Source organism: Phyllostomus discolor, chromosome 12 (genome assembly GCF_004126475.2).
Source record: "Phyllostomus discolor isolate MPI-MPIP mPhyDis1 chromosome 12, mPhyDis1.pri.v3, whole genome shotgun sequence".
Classification (NCBI taxonomy): Eukaryota; Metazoa; Chordata; class Mammalia; order Chiroptera; family Phyllostomidae; genus Phyllostomus; species Phyllostomus discolor.
In genome coordinates this window covers 76624737-76642444 of record NC_040914.2, presented here as the reverse complement: position 1 = coordinate 76642444, position 17708 = coordinate 76624737, and the positions used below count along the sequence as shown (strand labels likewise).

Below are 17708 nucleotides of genomic sequence, written 5' to 3'. Positions count from 1 at the left end.
GTAGACATCAATTGAAGTATAATTTATTGAGCACCTACTGTATACCCTGCACTGTCCTGGGGTAAACAAAGCTACTGGTAGAATGGGGTCTCCTCTCAAAGCGAGTTCCAGGCAGGTGTTAGGAGACCCCTCCAAGGGGAAGCTGCCACCTCCCAAAAAACTGTCCTTCCACTCTTGTGTACTGAGTCCCTCTGACCCTCACCGCCCCCCACCCTGAAAGGCACCATCACCCCATCTTACGGGGTAGGGGACGAAGGCCCAGAGAGGTGAGGGGCTCAGCTGAGGACACACAGCGGCAGTCTGGTTCTGGCTCGATGGCCCCCTCCCCGTTTCCTCCCCTTAGATCTCAGCCCAAACGCGTTCTCTCCTCACCCCGCTGCTATTTTCCACTTACGCAGTTTTGAAAAACGCCTACGCCTGTGGCTGCTTTTTGGTCACGGAGCCCTGCTGGTGCCGTGGGAGCTGGGGGAGCCTCTGGCCGGGCCTACCTGGGTCCCGTCTTGCTGACAAGATGTCCCGTGGGGGTGCAAAGTGACTGCGAACACAATGAGAACCCCCCAAAGGGGGGCTGATCGCTTCCTACAGACATGGTCCCCTCTCACGTACATTTCTGAAAATGGGAAATCTAGAAATCTGCCTCTAGTTTCCAGAATACACCGCAGTCACAGGAAGAGTAGGGAACTCCCAGAGAATCTCCTTCTCGTTGTGTGGATGGGGTAACGGAGGCCCAGGGAATGATAGGGCTTACTGCAGGGCACAGAAACTACCCGGGAGGCAGGGGCCAGACCCTCCTGTTCACAGAGGGGGAAGCAGGTCTGGCAAGCAGGTTGGAACTGTCATTCACGAAGTCGGTGCTACAGAGCCTGGCAGGGCAAAGTCCTGATAAACGTCATAGCTAGGGCGAAGGCAGAAAGTCGGGGGACAGCACGTACAGGGTCTGGAGGTACCCAGACACAGGGAGCAGGAGGGGAGGCTGGCCAGCCTTGAGCGGTCCCCACCTTGCTTTTGAACTTGGTGTTCCCATCTGAGAGTCAGAGTTGTCAGCGCTGATCTCAAGGAACACACAAATCCTGGCCCCCTAATTCAGGCTGTGGGTGCCTGGGCTCTGAGGGTCAGCAGGAGGTCATGTAAAGGCCAGCCTGCCCATCCCCCTGCTTCCAGGCCTCCAGAGCTGAGAAAGGGGGGATTCCACCAGCAGGGCTAGGTCTGGACTGGGACACTGGAGGAGGGCCCGCCCTGGTGTTATCAGCCAATTCCTGGGTCACACATGCTCATTTGCATGCCCTGTTCCCATTGGCTGCCAGCACACAGGTTAGGACCTGGGTTCCTGGGCTCAGGGGGTGCCTGCAGGGGAAGTTGTGGGGTAGGTGGGATTGGGAGACTAGGTCAGGGTGCTGGGCTCTGGGGGGCCTGGGTTGGGACATCAGGCAAGGGGCCATGGACTCTAGCAGTGCCAGACTTTTGGGGGCTGCGCTAGTGGGGCCCTGAGTTCTGGGAATACCAGACTCTGGGGTGCCAGGTTGAGGGGCCTGGACTCTGAAGGCTGGGCTGGGCTTTGGGGGAAGTTGATGGGGGACTGGGCTGGGATCTGAGAGGCTGGGTTCTGGAAGTGCCAGATTCTGGGGGGCTAGGTAATGGGGGTTGTGCTGGCTCTAGGGGCAGCCAGGCTGGGGTGGGGCACTGACTCTGGGAGTGACAGACTCTGGGATGCCAGGCTGGGGACCTGGTCCCGAGGAGCAGGTTTTGGGGGTGCTGGGCCTTGGGTGACTGGCCTGTCCCAGCCCAAAATCTGGGACGCAAAGGGGAGCTTGCTGCGTGGGGAAGACTGGTTATAGTGCAGGCCCTTCTTTTTCCTCCACGGTTTCCCTAACTCCTCCGACTCCACCAACTTTCTACCCCCAAATAAGGAACTCAGAGGGGGAAAGATACTAACCCTAGCTCACACAGCCAGGAGGTAGCAGCACAACTAGAACCTTGCCCCAAGTCCTGGCCTGGCCCCCCCATCCCAAGGCTAGGTCCTTCCCTCCAGGGAGGCCCTGTAGAGGGGAACTTCTTAATTCAGCTGCTTTGTCTCAGGGAGGTCTATTTTTGGCTTCTTTTGCAAAATGATGATGAAGATGGTTTTAAGAGAACCTGAACGGCCCCCAGCCCCTGCTTCCTTCCCCCTTAGATCTAGTGGCCCTACTTTCTCGGGCTCCGCAAGGGCCAGGGTGGTGGGCTCCCCGGTGCGTGTTTGAGAGCGCCGGTGCTTTTGTTCCCGGCATTTTGGTGGGCGAGATAAGAGGAACGACAGAGCCGCTCCGAGCGGCAGGCAGATAGAAGCAGCGATAGGACTCCTCTACCACGCCGGCCTATCGCCCTCTTTATCGCAGTTCCCTTTTCTTTCTCTTTCCTTTTCTTTCTTTCTTGTTGGGGAGGGGTAGGGTGCACTAAACTCCCACCCTGGCCCCCAAGCAGAGGAACCAAGGGGTGAGGCCTCCCTCTCTCAGGCTCCCTCCCACTGTGTCCAGCACACCCAGCACCCTGGCCCAGAGCTCCCAGCTGGAAGGGGCGGGGGTCCTGGGATGGCTGTCACCATGGGGACCACAGCAGCAGGCACATCTGCCCTCGCAGAGTCAATACCCTGGATCCCTCTCATCAGCTCACGAAAGGGCCCTGAGCGGGGATGACTCCCCATTTCACGGAGGAGGGCAGAGAGGCTCAGAGAGGAGACGGGACATGGGTGGGGCCGGGATTTGAATCTGGGCCTTGAAGTCGGTGGTCTGGAGCTGAGTGCTGAGCTCCTCTCTGGAGAAGCTGTATGAGGCCACAGGTGCCTAGGAACAGGGAGCCCTCAGGGCAGATGGCCAGAGCCGGCCTCTGACTCCCAGCCCAAGGCCTGCAGGGTGGGTCTTAATATTTTCTGCCCCATCTTACAGATGTTGAAACTGAGGCTCAGCACAGGGCAGTGCCTCTGAGCCACAGAGAGGAGACACACTGGACCCTACACTCCCTGTGTTCCCTCTGGCTCTGGTGAAAATGGAGGGTTCTCCAAGAAGTGGGCTCCCTGAACTGTAAGACAAATGTTCTAGAACCACCAGCATCACTGAGGGATAGAACAGGGCCCTGGACTTCTGCAAATGAGCTGTTTGCCAAAAACAGTCCAGGAAGAATGCTGGTGGATCAGGGAGCATGTGCAGCTGACAGCCCCAGCGACCCCTGCTCCGTAAACTTTGTGATTCGTGTTCTCCACTGGCAACCTGCTTTTGTCCCGTCCTGCACACGTCTCCTAGAGAACCCGAATCCCTGATGCTTTCCCCATTTCTCTCCTGCCTCATTCCTCATTCCTCAAAGGCCAAGGAGGCTAGAATTGTAATTATGCCATTTTCAGGTGACTTAAGGTCAGTTGACATAAGTCACTTGCCCAGGCCACCAGCCCAGGGGGCAGGAATCAAACTCCAGTCACCCTACCCTTCACTTGTCCCCTTCCCCTGCATATGCACTCGTTTTATGGGAAATAGCCGACTTCCCTTAGAATACTAAAAGGAATCAAACCCCAGAGACAGAAAGAAGCCAACTTTTTCATCAAAGGTGCCAATGCAGAGGCAGCTATCATCTAACTGCTCCTGGACAGGGCTGTGTGACCCAGAGCCTCTGTTGCTCTCTCCTGCGCTGTGTGACCTTGGGTAAGTTACTTAACTTTCCTGAGCCTGAATCCTTCGAGGAGAAATGATGTCAGAGGTATCTTTCCCGGGGCTGCTGGGAGTACTCTACAGGATAACACAGGTCAGCCCTATGCTGGACCTGGCTGGTGTGGCTCAGTGGGTTGAGTGCCAGCCTGTGAATCGAAAGGTCACTGGTTCAATTCCTAGGCAGGGCATGTGCCTGGGTTGTGGGCCAGGTCCCTGGTTGGGGGGCACACAAGAGGCAACAGATATCTCTTGCATATCAATGTTTCTCTCCATCTCTTTCTCCCCCCTTCCCCTCCCTCTAAAAACAAACAAACAAACAAATAAATAAGAAACAAACTCTTAAAAAAAAAAGAAAAAGAAAAAGAAAACCCCACATAGGTCAAGTCCAGGCCTGGCCTGGCATACAGCAAGCACCAAGTATCTAACAATGGCCACCATTAGGATTATTATAATTGGGAAGTCCCAGGGCCATCCAGAAATGTCACTGACTGCCCACTCAGGCCTCTTGCCTCTGGGCTCACAGAGGATCTCATTTCTCAAGAGTCGCTTAAAAAAATCAATGCAGAAAGTGGGGAAATGGCCAGCTGCCCTGTGCCCCCCCAGGAGCCTCCACAGCCCCTCTGGAAGGCTCTTTGCACCAAGGGAGGCGGGCTTTGCCTGGCCACTGCCCCCAGCTGGCATGCCGAGGCCAACAGGGCCTCAGTCTCCCCTTCTAAACAGCCGGGGCTGGGAGTCCCCCCGCAGGCGCCAACCCCACCACAGCTGCCTCACCTGTCCCTCACTGGGAGGATTAGCCACACGCCAGCCCTAATCGTTGCTAATCGCACCATCAGCACCGGATCTCGGATCAGCTGAAGGAGGCAGCTTTATCCAGACAGACGCGGAGATGGCACCTCAGCCCCGTTTGGGTGCTGCTGTCACTCGTGGCAGCCTAGCTGGCCTCGGCCTCAGAAGGCAGGATGGCTGGGGACGAGGCAGGGAGACAGCCAGGTGCCTTCCCCTTCCCCAGCTGACAAATGGGGCCCTCGACATTTACTAAGCACCTGCTGTATAACAGGCACTGTTCTAGGTGTCCAGAGACAGCAGAGACCTGAAGAGGCAAACGTCCTGCCCTTGGGGGCACTGCATCCTCTCCACAAGCCTGCACCCATTTGACAGATGAGGAAACTGAGGCCCAAAGCTGTTTCCCTGGGAGTTAGAGCCCAGGCAGCTAGGTTGACTCCAATGTGATTCCTCTTCTGAGGGAGGTCTGCTCTGCCTCCCCAGCCTAGGAGCTGGAGGCTGTCTTTGTACCAAAACCTGCCCTGCCTGCCTGGGGGCCAGGAAAGGCCGGAGAGACAGCCAAGGGCTCCCCTCCAGGGCCCCCATCCTCCCCGCCCTCCTCCCTACCTTCTTTTTCAAAAACATAATTTATCTGTGTATTATCAAGAAATCCAGACACTTTAATCAGTGAGCTATGAAGTCAGAATTTCCATTCTTATCTGCGGGAGGAGTGGAAATGGAGGAGATAGGCGCAGGAGCGGGTCGCTGGTGGGGAATGTTAATGGGTGGAGAGGCTGGGCTATTGGCCACGGAGAGGCCGAATCTCCCCCATTATCAAGGCAGTATCTCGCCAACCATCTCAGCGCAGTAATGGGGCCAGTTCAACTTTCCGAGTTATCACAGGAGCTGAAACCTGCGCCTGCCAGAGGCCCGGACTGGGAGACAGTTCGGGGCAGGCTGGGCTTCAGCCGGCAAAGCCGGGAGGGAGAGAGAGACTGCTGGCCTGGCTGGGGCCCCCAAGGGCTTGGGTGCCCGGTGACCCTCAAGGCCACCATAGGAGCATAGCGGTGCTCCCTGTTATCTGGTAAAATGCTTGGTTTTGGTGGAGCCGGGTATGGGTATATCGAATAGGAGGCAAAACTGAGGTAGGAGGCTACCTCAGGGTCCCAGTGGGGGCTGGGTGGTCCCAGGCCTTCCTGAGCTGTGCCAGGCCCATGAAGAGGAAAGATGGACGGTGGTGTGGGGGCACAGCAGGTGGGGCTGGGGTGTCAACAGCCTGCCCTCCTACCTTGAGACCTGCAAGGTCCCATGTCCCTTGCCTGGGGCCTTTTCTAACATTAAGCTGCAGCAGCAAGAAATATCAGTAGGATGGGCTCTGCCTTGCAGACCCCAACCTAGGGTTCTGCTGAAACCCCACAACTCCTGGGCAGCCTGGGGAATCTGGGATATATATGCTCAGTGTGCCCCTCAAATACTGAGGGCCATCTACCTGCTGGCATGGGACACTCTGGTGGGTGGGCCCAGGGCCCATGAACAGAATACCTCTGTCCGTTCAGAGGAAGGAGTCCTGAAATGCACACATCCCAAGCCCCTGGTGACTGCGTGCTCCCATACAGGGGGGCAGCTAAGGAATGGTGCAGGGGTCTGACCGTAGGGCCCCTCCTACCTGCAGCCCCTGTCGGACAGCGGCAGCTCTGGTTTCTCTCCTGCACCCAGAAGGCTGGGAGGCAGTCACCTTGGCCCAGACGGGGAAGGGACTCAACCAAGGCCATGTAGCCAGTGAGAAAGAGCATGGAGACCCAAGCTGGATGCTGCCCGGAACCACAGGAAGGCCTCAGTTTCCTGAACTTGAACCCAGGCATGGCCAAGCCCAGGAGGGACCACAGAGCTTTACCCTGGAAACCACCAAAGGCAACTTCTCCCTCCTTTCCCCAGGAGCTTATTGCAGCCTTAGGTCTGACTTTCAAACTCTCTGAGCCTCAGTTTCCCTTCTGTGCTAATCACTGAATCTCCCTTGAAGGTTGCTAGCGGGGAGGCTGTGAGCTCATGGCTGTAAGTCCTGGGCACAGAGCAGAGTCTTAAGAAATGCTCAGCTAATGCTTGCTGTAATGACCAATGACCAATGAGCCTGAGGTGACTGAGAATGAGCTTGGGGGCCCTGGATAAGCTGGGGGCGGATGGGGGAGGCCACGTGGGGCCCTCTGGCTGTCTGTAACTCTGCCTTGGCCTTCCTTTCTTGGGTGGCCCAGTGCCTACTGTCAGAGCAGCCCAAAGACCAGCTGAGGGGGCAGCCCCAGACCCCCGATCCTTCCCCAGGAGCTGAGAATCCAGCAATACCCAGGACAGACCCACCATTGCCTGCAACGTCCTGTTTCTACTGGTGGGCCCTCTGGCAGCTCTTCCCCTGAAACCCCCCTGCAGGAAGAGGCCAAGACTACCTGGCCCTGGGGCTAGCCCCTCCCCTTCCTGTGCCCTGGGTCTGACTTGCAGGGTAGGGGCTTTAATGGAGAAAAAGGAAATTGAGGCAGAAGATTATGATGGGCAGATTGGGAAAGCCAGAGGGCTTGAAGACCTCAAGAAGAACTGAAAGGAAGCAGCCCGAGGGAGACTGGAGGGGAGCGGTGCCCTGCTGTCCTCGGATGACGCAGATGACACACTAACTGTCCCAGGCCGTACCTCCTATGTCAAGTCTCGTCTGTTTCACTGACGTACGTGTCCAGAGAGGTCTGTTCCATTTTGCAGAGGGAAACTGAGGCTCATAGAGGCTCAGGGTGCACGAGGCCCAGGCACCCTCAGAGCTCAGTCCAGCATCCCCATCTTGCAAAGGTGGAGACAGGCTCAGGAAGGTGAGGTAACTTCTGCATACCTGCAGAGTCCAAAAGCCTTGACCTCGGGATTCTACCTGTCCACAGCAGTGGCACACACGTCCAGAGACGCCCCTGTGGTCTTCCCTCCTTCCTAGGAAGCAACACACTTGCCAGTTCTGGGGGTGGGGTGCACCCAGCCTGGAAGCTGGGGCAGGACTCACACAGATCACCCTGTCCATACTGTCTCCATATCACGAATGTGCTGTGTGACCCTGGTGCAGCCACCCACACTCTCTGGTCCTCTATTTCTTTGTGTGCAAAATGGCTTGAGAACCCCAACCTGAGCGGGCTTCAGGAGATCGGCAAGAGGAGATGCCTGCAAAGTGCTCAGCAGGTAGGTGCTCTGAGATGCTGGCTGGCTGGCTGCCTGGGGCTTTGTCCTCCTTCCAGCTCCTGGATGGGAGGAACCAGGAGCTGCTGAGCTGCACTCTGAGCAGACTGGGCTCAGGGCAGCTGCACACCAGCACCCCATCACCTCTTCTACAGGTGGGGAAACCAAAGCTCTGGGCGTCCATAGCCTTTCGGCCCAGGGGAGGCAAGATGGAGGAACAGGAGGCCAAGCGGAGGGCCTGCTTATCTGCCTCGCCAGGCTCCAGCCCAAGGTCAGCTGGCACATTCCTGCCCCAGCAGCGCCCCTGCCTTCTCCCAAACATGGGGCTGCAAGGAAGGAGAAGGGGTGGGGAGGAGAGGGGCTGGAGAAGCCTCAGGAGGATACAGGACACTGGGCAGATGGCCTGGGGGGCTGAGCAGGCACTGCCCAGATAAACCTCTGTCCACTTCTGGGTCACAGACCCAGCTCCTGCATCACATGTCACAGTCTCCTAGGGCCTCAGTTTTCTCACCTGTAAAATGGGTCAATCAATAATGCTGATGATCATAACAGCAGGTAAGATCCCTGTGTAGAAAAGGACTGAGAGGGCTTGGGTGTAGGGCTGGCCCAGCCCAGGGCGTGGTCTAGCCAGGGCACCCCTGCCCATGAGTTCCTCCTTTTTCAAAAACAAACACCCGAAGAGGAGGAAGGCAAAAGGCAGGGCTCTGTATTGAGTGATGGGCCCCTGGGTATCTGGCAAAACATCAGTAACACAGCCCGCAGTTCTCGGGGCCCAGTGTCCACCGAGGGCACGGCCCCAGGGCAGCACTTGACAGTGTGCACCTGGGGTTTCCTGGGCCCCTCGTGAAAGCCCCAGGAGGAATCTGCTCTAATTAAGCTCTTCCTACAGGAGTGGAAACTGAGGCATGAGAGAAGCCACTTGCCCCCAGGGTCACAGTGAGGCCAGGACTCAAGGCTGAAAGGTGGCCCCCACTGCAGTGGCCCCCCGCTCCGGAGGCAAGGGCCGGCCTGCTGCCCAGAGCCCTCAGCGGGTGGCCCAGGGCTGGAACTCAGAGCCTGGCTCCCCGATGCGGAAGATAGGGTGGGCATGGAACCCTGGGCCCCCCGGAGAAGGGTCTCTGTCCTCAGTCCTCCTGGCGGCCCCGTGGACAGCTGGGGTGGTGCGAGCAACACACCACTCAGCAGCACAAAGCCCGGGTCCCACTGGTCTAGGACCTCAGGTATGTTCCAAGTGCGGCTCTTCATCGACACTGCTGTGGCCCGGCCGTGTTCAGCTCTCAGCACAGCCACGGTGCAGCCACGGGTAACACGCATCCCACACATACGAGAACCAGGACTGGGAGGGAAGGAGACAGTCGCCAAGGTGCTCAGCTGTGGGCTGAGAATCTCAGGCCTCCTTCAGAGCTTGACCATCTCCATTTTCCCCTCCTGCCCTAGGGCAGGATGCTAGTCCCGACCTTCTGTGGCCTTCATGTCCTCTCTGAAAAGCAGGTCATTAAACTTGGATGTGCCCACTGAACCAACGGGCAAGCCGAGGCAGACAGAGAGCAATGGCGATGCTACTCTCTACCCTGTGAGCACCCACCGAGTCTACCTCCCTGCACAGACCCCACTCCTCCTGGACCCGCTGTTCCAGGCCCACTTCTCTTCTGACCCTGCCAACTGCTGGCTGGGGACACTGGGCGTGCCCACCTTCCTCTCTAGGCCTCCAGCTCCCGTTTTGTCTGTGAAATGGGTGCAGGGACACAGGGGACTCTCATCTGGCTGCCTGGCTCTGTGGCCACTCACCTCCAGGATGGCTTGGTCCAGACCCACTTGGAGCTCAGGTAGGGAGGTATGGAGGTGGTGGGGGAGGCGGGGAATGTCACTGACCACTCCCCAGTACAGCCTCTCCAGTTCCCCTCTCCTCCGACAAAGAGGAGACCCCACCCCAGGGACGGCAAGCAATGTGCCAAGGTTGCACAACTTGGTTACTCGCTTGGCAGGTCATGGTGGGAATGCACAGGACAGAAGGCTAGCCAGGAAGAGGGGTGGCACAGTGAGCTCTGTGGGCCACAGGGTCGCAGAGGGGGTGGGGACACTTCCTGAGTAGGGTCATGCATGTATTTTACTCTCTGGGAGAGAGTTTGGGAAAAAGGATTTCTCCATCTCACATGAGCTGGAAATTACAGATCTGACCCAACTGACCACAGAGATACTGTAGAGGAGGAGGAGGGGGGGAGGGGGAGGGGGAGGGGAAGGAGGGGGGGAGGAGGCAGTAGGGTTCTGGCAGCTGTTTCGGGGACGAGAGTATTTCTCTTTGATCCTCACAGCTGCACTCAGAGGCCAGCAATGAGGCTCCCTCCCATTTGTAGATGGGGGAAAACAAGGTTCACCTGGGGGTGTGGACACTGTCCATAGTCCCATGGACAGTAAGCAACTCAGCTAGGATCTAGTCCATGTCCATTTCCACCATGTATCCATTAGATAATTTAGTGGACAGCTCTGGAAGGGAAATCTGTGTGCGGGACAGGACAGACCCCACCGCTCACAGGGAGTGGGTGATCAACGGACTAACGAGGTCACTGCAGGAAGGTGCATGTGCAGGTAGGGATGACTTGCCCGTAAGGGGCTCTGAGCAGACAGACCTGAGCAAGGGCAAAGGCAGTGACGGGGGAAGGGATGGAAGGATGCCAGAGAGAAGACGGTGAAGAAAAGTCTCGGGGTTGAGGCCCCGGTGAGCGGCTCAGCCCTGATGGGAATCCCCCAGAGCACAGGCTCACCCCTTCTCACAGGGCCACACACAGTACAGACCCAAGGAAGCCGAGCTCTTACCAGTGGGGCCATCTGCCCCCATCTGACACAGCCAAGGGCACTGAGGCCCACAGAGGGCCAGGGGACATGGAGGCTGGCTCCCTCTTCAGGTAGAACCCCTATCGCCCCTGGCCACTCCTGTCTGAGTGGGGAGCGGCAGACTAGGTCCAGAGAGCACACATGTGGCTGTGGCCTCAGCTTCCCCCTCTGTGAAATGGGGACAGCAGCCAAGGGCAGCTCCAGGAAGACCCAGCCAGGGACATGGTGGCTGGGTGGGCAGGAGCCAGCCAGGTGCCGAGTGTGGCCCAGCCAGCCTCCGTGAGGGCCCAGGCCTGGGTCTATGGGGTAGGTGATACCAATCGGCGAGGCAACAGCTGCCTCCAGGAGGAGGCCTGTCGATGGCAGATAGGCTGGCCGGGAGTATTATTCACGAGCCCGTCAAGCCCCAGGAACGTCTGGTTGGCATAGAAACAGGAGATAAGGGGTACAATTAATGGCATCGCATTCCCTCCTCCTTTCTTCCCCAACTGACCCATTTAAATCGCTGGCGGTGCTGGTGCCATGCCGGGCTCCCGGTGACCTCCGGGGAGGGGCCGGCTGGGCGGCCAGGACTAGGCCAGGCTCAGGCCCCCGGGTGGGGCTGGGTGAAGTCTCCCCGGGGACCACTACTGTGCGGGAATGTCTCAGGAAGGAGGCCATGGGAGACTCAGCAAGGGCAGGACTGGGAAAGACCCCAGAGCACCTCTGCTCCCAGAAGCCCATTCCACAGCTGTGGAGACTGAGGCCTGGAGAAGCCCAGAGGCAGCAGAGGGGAGAGGGCTTCAGGAAAGCAGCACGGTGTTCCTGGACATACTGGTTCAGAGTGAGGGGCCAGGCTGCCTCCCTTCCAACTGTGCCTCTGCCACTTTCTTGGGCGAGAAACTTAACCTCTTTGTGCTTTAGTTTCTTTACATATAAATGACAACAAGAATTAAGATGTGCTTAAGCTCAGGAAGTATTGCTTACTACTAATATTTAGTATTACTATCAAATGACTGACTGTCTTCCCTGGGGCCTAGGAATGCAGAGGAACACCAAGAACAGTCTGGAGCCGGGTGAAGCCCACGCCGTGGCGGGTGAGGGGCTGGACTGCGGAGCACGCCAGGCTCAGGGGCAGGGCTGTGAGCAGATCCCTCCGGGTCGGCAAGCCCTCTGTTCCCTTCGCTCACTGTGCTCAACCCTCATTCCCCCAGGGCTCTGAGAAGGGGTCAAAGCTGGCTGAAGGCTCTGAACGTAGGTGCCTGTCACACCTGTTTTTCAGAGGCTGTGACAGGTCAAGTAACCTGTCCACGACGGCCTCAAGTCAGAGGCAGCCAGGATGCCACAGCCCCCTCTTTCCCAGCTTCTCTGCCATCACAGTGCAGTGCGGGGCATTTTAAAATAGCCCCTGGGAGCAAGGCAGAGCCCAGGTGCCTCTGGCAGCGGGACAGAAAGCGTGCCTGGCTCTGCGCAGACAGCTGCGCTCGTACCCATGCACTCGCGCACAGGACCGCTTCATCTCTTCTCAGGGCCTGACCCAGGCTCTCCCGGAACTGGCTCTTGCCAGAAGGCACAGCCAGTCCCACGGGTGGGTGTCAGGCTGCTGGGGAGAGCAGGCAGGTGACTTTGAAGCTCGGAGTAAATTAGTCATCCTGTGGCCACCAATAATTTGTTTAATCAAACTCTGAGAATGTGTGAAAAACACCATTATCTGAGATGGAGCTGGAGCAGCTGTCAGGGCCTGGACTGGCGGGGACTGTTGGGTCAGGCGAGCCTCAGTTTCTTCTGGAAGCTCCTTCCCTTGGCTGGCCTCAGTTTCCCAGTGCTTGGTATCTGGGATCCACGGTCCCCAAGGGCCTGCTCACTGTAAAGGGACTCTGTAGCCCCTGGATAGCCCTAGTCTGACTTGAGGGTTCTCTCCTGTCCCCATTTTTCAGAAACGGAAACTGAGGCCCAGCCCCACCCTCCCTTCGACCCTCATTCTTGCCTCCTCACATAGGCTGCCCCTTCCCTAGCATCATGTGACTCCCAGCCCTCCATCTGCCCCACAACAGCCAGGAATCATCATCCCATTTTTCAGAGTTGGAAACTGAGGCCTGTCCATTGTCCCTGGGGCACCCTCATAGCGAGCCTCTTCCTGACCTCTCTGGAAGTCCTTCCTGTTCCCAAAAGTGTCCTTGACTACCTGATGTGCCCCATCTGCTCTCTACCCCGTACCCTGTGTGTCTTGACTTTCAGGAGTCCCAGGCTTCACCCCTTCCATCTCCTGGTGAAGTGTGACCCAGCGCTTGCATACAGCAAGTGCTCCATAAAGACATTCTGAGTGAACCAAGGCAAATCCACACGGACCTTCTCTCCTGATTTGGAGGACCTGCTCAAAAAGAAACCAGCACCCCAGGGTCCCTCTAAAACCCAGCCTGGGCAATGGAAACCACCTCAATTTTTTTCCCAAGCAAACTCCAAGCAGGTTCCACCTCATACTTGCCAGAAAACGACACCAACCTCAACATGATTCAAGAGGAAAAGCACCATCTCTTCTGTCGTAGGTGCCAACCCCACCTCTGCTTGTCTCACACCATCTAATAGAAATTAGGGGCGGGGTGGTCCTCCCCTGCCCTCCCCCATCCTGGCCAGCACAGAGTCACTTTTCTTTCATTTTGATGGACTGTACCACCCGCAGGGGGAGGATCAACTTCTTGGCAATTAAGTGTGTTTGGGATGAAAACTCGCCCAGACAGACAACCCTGGCGCGGGAAGCCCACTCCCCCGGCCCCGCCCACGTCCGAGGCCCCCACTCGCCCCAGCCAGACACCCCCGCGCTGTTGTTGCCTTGAACCAGCGGGGCCTGGTGGCCATAGATAAGGACTCTTATCGTTCTTGGCGATCGCCATCCGGCCGACTGGCCCCGGAGTTTATCAGAGCTCACATCGACCCGGGCGGGAGGAAAGCTCAGCGGGCCGGGGGAACAGGGGTCCCGGGCCGCGCTTCGCCCAGCGCTCCCCGCCAGCGCAGCCGGGCCTATCATCGCAACCATCTGGCCGGCCAAGGCCGCGCTCCCGCCTCGCCCTCCCCCGCTCCCACGTTTGAAGTTAATAAATGGAAGCGCCTATCGCCGCCGCCATCGGTTACTCGCCTTATCAGCGCGGCACATCTATCTCTGCGCGGAACAAAAGGCGCACAGAGGCGCGGGCAGCTGCGCCCCGGCTTTGGGGCGGGGGAGGGTGGCGGCGGCCCCAAGAGCTCTACCTACTGCCGTCCGTTTCGCGGCCTGGTTGCAGGTGAGGCTGGCGCGGCGGACGCACAGCTGCGACGGCCCGCACGCACAGCCGCGGGCAGAGGGCAGGCGGGCGGGCGCCGCCGCTGGTGACAATCAGCGCTCGCATCTTAACGCGCCAAGATCTGCCATTGGGAGGAGGCGCCCGGGGCCGCAGGCAGCAGGGAGAGTGCCCGGCCCCGCCTCCTAGGCCCTGCCCCCTCCTCTGCCCTGGTCTTGGGAACGCAGAGGGTGGGCAGCGGGGTCTCCCCGGGCGCGTGCTGCAGTCTCGGTTCCCAACTCGCCCCGCTCTGCCGACCCAATTGGGCCCCCGGCGCTCGCCCCGCTCTAGGCCTTATCTACGCTGGCGATCGGTTCCCAACCTGCGATCTCCCTGCCGCGCTATCTGCATTTCTCATCACGCTGAAACACACACACACATACGCACACACGAGAACAGACCGAACAGTGGCGCACAGGGGAGGAGGGGAAAAAGAAACCAGAGAACGCGCGCAGATCGGGACCTGTGGGTGGTTTTACCTAATACTTGAGTTGACTGATAGAAGGCGACTTTCTGAAAATAAGTCCGGCTGGCACATTGAGGGCGTCGGATTACGGATTACGGGAACCAGGATTCATGCCTGTGTTCCCCCCTCCCCAGGACCTCAGAAGTAGACACTCCCCCAGGAGTTCGCACATACGGTCCTGGTGGCACTGGTCATGTGGACAGAAGTGGCCCCTCAGTGCCTGGGGCTGGGCAGTGGGCTGGCCCCGACTACCTGCCCTTCTAGCCTGGGTGATGCGACCCCCGGAGGAAGTCCCTGCCTCTGCCCTGGACACCGCAGTATTAAGTTATGGGTCTGGGGCAGGGAGCCGCGCTTCCTATGCGCTCGACCCGTTGCTCCTCCCGAAGTTGCGTGGCTCCCAAGAGTGCGGGCGCTCTTATCGAAGGGGCTTCGGCAGTGTGGACTCAGTGGCCACCCAGACCCCCCGAGGAGTGGCCCGCAGGCTGGATGGGCGAGAAACTTGGACACACACAGAGGCGACCCTAGCCCGGGGCGAGTCCCCAGGAGCCCCCTCTCTGATTTGGGGTGCGGGGTTGTGCCCGCAGGCATCCCAGCGCACCTTCTGCTGCTGGTGCGGCCTGGCCGAGTCGGACCTTCAGGAGACCGTCTCCCAGCAGGGAAGTCTCGAATTTGAGACCCCGGCGAGAAGGGTCTGAATAGCTGGAGCCAAGTGCTCGGGCTGCCGTAGCTGCACGCCACCGCCACCCCCACCCCCTGCAAGCCACGTGGCTCCTTGGCTAGCAGGGGTCTTTGGGCATGAGCCGCTCCTCACCACTCGGCCGTGCATTTCCACGAGGCCGCGGGTGTCCCCTCTTCCTCCCAGGTCTCTTTCTCCCTCTACATACAAAGCCTGGGAGAGTCAACCGTTCAAGATAAGATCACAATTTCAGCCCGTCCCGACAGAGCGATCTTATCAGGATGGGACTTGCAGAATGGAATATTTTAAACTTTATCTGAGCCCAGATCGGGGCCGCCTTATCGCCCGCACCATCTCGGGGATGCAGGGGAGGGGTCGGTTGCGAGGTGGGCGCGCCCAAGACACCCCGCTCCCGGCCCTCTGGGCGGACACCTCTCCGGGTCGGACCCCCGGTGCCGAGCCCAGACGCAGGGGCCCAGCCCGCCGTGGAGATTAGATTACGGCGCGCTTGGCACAGAGCGCGGGGGACGCGGCGCGGGGTGAAGGTCGGCGGCGCCGCGGGCAGAGCGGGGCGGGCGGGGGATGGAGGCGGGCGGGGGGCGGGCGAGGGACGGCGGGGGTCGGGGACGGCGGACGGGCGGCAAAGTTTGACTCACGCTTGATCTGCCGGGGATTGCTCTGTTTCCTTCTGGACATGTCTCCGGCGCCGCGTGCCCTCCCGGCGGCCGCCTCTAGCCCCTGGCGGGCGGCGGCGGGCGGCGGGGGCGCGGCGGAACCGCGGGACGGCTCATGCCCCCGGTCCTTGGTCTCCACGGCGCCCGGCCCGCACCCCCAAGCAGCAGCGGACCGTCCGGAGCCGCTCGGAGGCGGAGGCTCGGCCCTGCGCTGCAAGCGCGCGGACCGCCGGGGGCGGCGGGCGGCGGGCTGCTGCCAGTCCTCGGCTCCCGCGCAGACCCGCCGCCGCCGCCGCTCAGCTTTTCTCCAATGGAACCTGCGGGCAGCGCGCGGCGAACCGGGCGGCTTGGACCCTGGAGCTCGGGGAGGGCGGGCCGGCAGGGGCGGGACCTGCTCGTCAAGGGCGCCGCGCCTCCAAACCCGCCTGCCGCCCTGGCCCCGCCCATGGAACAGAGTGCCCGCCCCCGCCTGCTGTGAGCTGGCCCCGCCCCTCGTTCAGCGCCACGGTCCGCCCCTGGTGTCGTGGCCCCGCCTCACTGCGCGGTCTTCGCCCGAGGCCCCGCCCACGGCCCCGGAGAGACCTCTGGCCTCGACTCCTCCTTCGGTTCTGTAGCTTTGTCTCCAGGCCTTTCTGGGACTTATTCTGTCTCGCCGGGACCGTGGCACTGCATCCGGCCCTCCTCCAGGCCTGTCTGGACCGGCCCCTCGCCGCTAGCCCTGCCTCCGGCTCTAGACCTGCCCCAAAGCCCCGACTGAATCAGATTGGGCCCCTGGCTGCTGAGGCCCCGCCCCCACCTCCGCCCCAGCGGCCTGGCTCCTCCCTCGCTCCGCCCTGGCTCCCCCAGGGCTCCGCCCCCTACTCTTACTCCGCCCCAAGATTTTAGGTCCAGTTCCCAAAAATGGGCTCACCCGCCTTCCCTTGCCCTCGGGAAGCGGCAGGTGAAGGGTCAGGGAACTCAATGCCTTGACACCTAACGTTTCTCTTGGGCCCGATTTGGGAGCCAGCTCTGGCCGGTGAGGCTTCCGTCCAAATCTTTGGTGGAAGCAGCATCCCCGGATCCGCCACCGAGTTGGACGAGACCCCCCGAATGGAGAGGGGGACCTCGGGTCCTCCTCCCTTGTGCTGAGATCTGGCAGGGAACGTGGGAAGGTGCAGAAAGGTAGGGGCCTGTCCTGCACCCTCTTCCAAGCAGCCAACGGGCATCACCCCTCGGAGCCTCTACTCCATCGGGCGCTCCTTCTGGAGCCCAGGAAGCAGGCCCTTCAGCGGGCTGAGCTGAACCCGCGCACCCCTCGCCGCCTGGGCATTCTGAAGGGAGTGAGGGTCCCAGGGTCAGTACTGTCTGTTCCAGTCCTGGAAATGGAGGCGACCCTCCCTGTCCTTTGAGATATGTTCACGGGACCCCAGAGGCCCCGCATTTCTAGTGAGTCTTGCTCAAGCACACAGCATTAGGGTCGTCCGGGAGGGAGCACAATTGTATTCTTTAAAAAAAAGATCTTATTTATTGATTTTTAGAAAGAGGGGAAGGGAAAAAGAAAGAGGGAGAGAAACATCAATGTGTGGTTGCCTCTCTCTCACCCCCCACTGGGGACCTGGCCTGCCACCCAGGCATGTGCCCTGACTGGGAATTGAACCAGCGACCCTTTGTTTTGGCAGGGCGGTGCTCAATCCACTGAGCCACACCAGCCAGGGCACAATTATATTCTTTTATTTTAATATTCTTGGCTTGAATTTGGTGCCTGCCTCCTTTCCCCTATATTCACAAAAAAATAGGGAGATATTAGGGCCCCAGGGCTACCAGGCAGGATTTTTGCAGAGTCCCACCCATCTGATGGCAGATAATCATCATCACTGTCACATGCAGAGGCTGGCTGAGTGCAGAGCTGTCTGCCTGTGAGACCCTCCCCCCCATTCTGACCCCTGTAACCTTTGTTCCCCAATCCATGGATAAGGAGAAGTGTTATCCCCAGAGCCTGGGCACTCTCTTCTGCCCTGCCACTACTCTCAGGGGGTCTCTGGGCAGTAGAGTGGCAGGCAGGGCAGGAGGCAGAGGTCCATCCTGGGACCACCCACTGCCACTGGGCAGACAGGAACACTCAGGCTAGGAGGCCAAGAGACCGGCCCAGGGTCACCC

At 59.5% G+C, this 17708-nt stretch overlaps 1 protein-coding gene across 1 annotated transcript in view; it reads right to left on the bottom strand.

Annotated features, from left to right (window-relative positions):
* The window catches only part of ZFPM1 (zinc finger protein, FOG family member 1), a 74828-nt gene extending 58831 nt beyond the window's left edge, over positions 1-15997 (bottom strand). Inside the window, exon 1 of the mRNA XM_036012388.1 lies at positions 15555-15997. Within this exon, the coding sequence (XP_035868281.1) occupies positions 15555-15594 (40 nt within the window). The 5' untranslated portion in view covers positions 15595-15997. The remainder of the gene's footprint in view (positions 1-15554) is intronic.
* Between the last annotated feature and the right edge of the window lie 1711 nt (positions 15998-17708).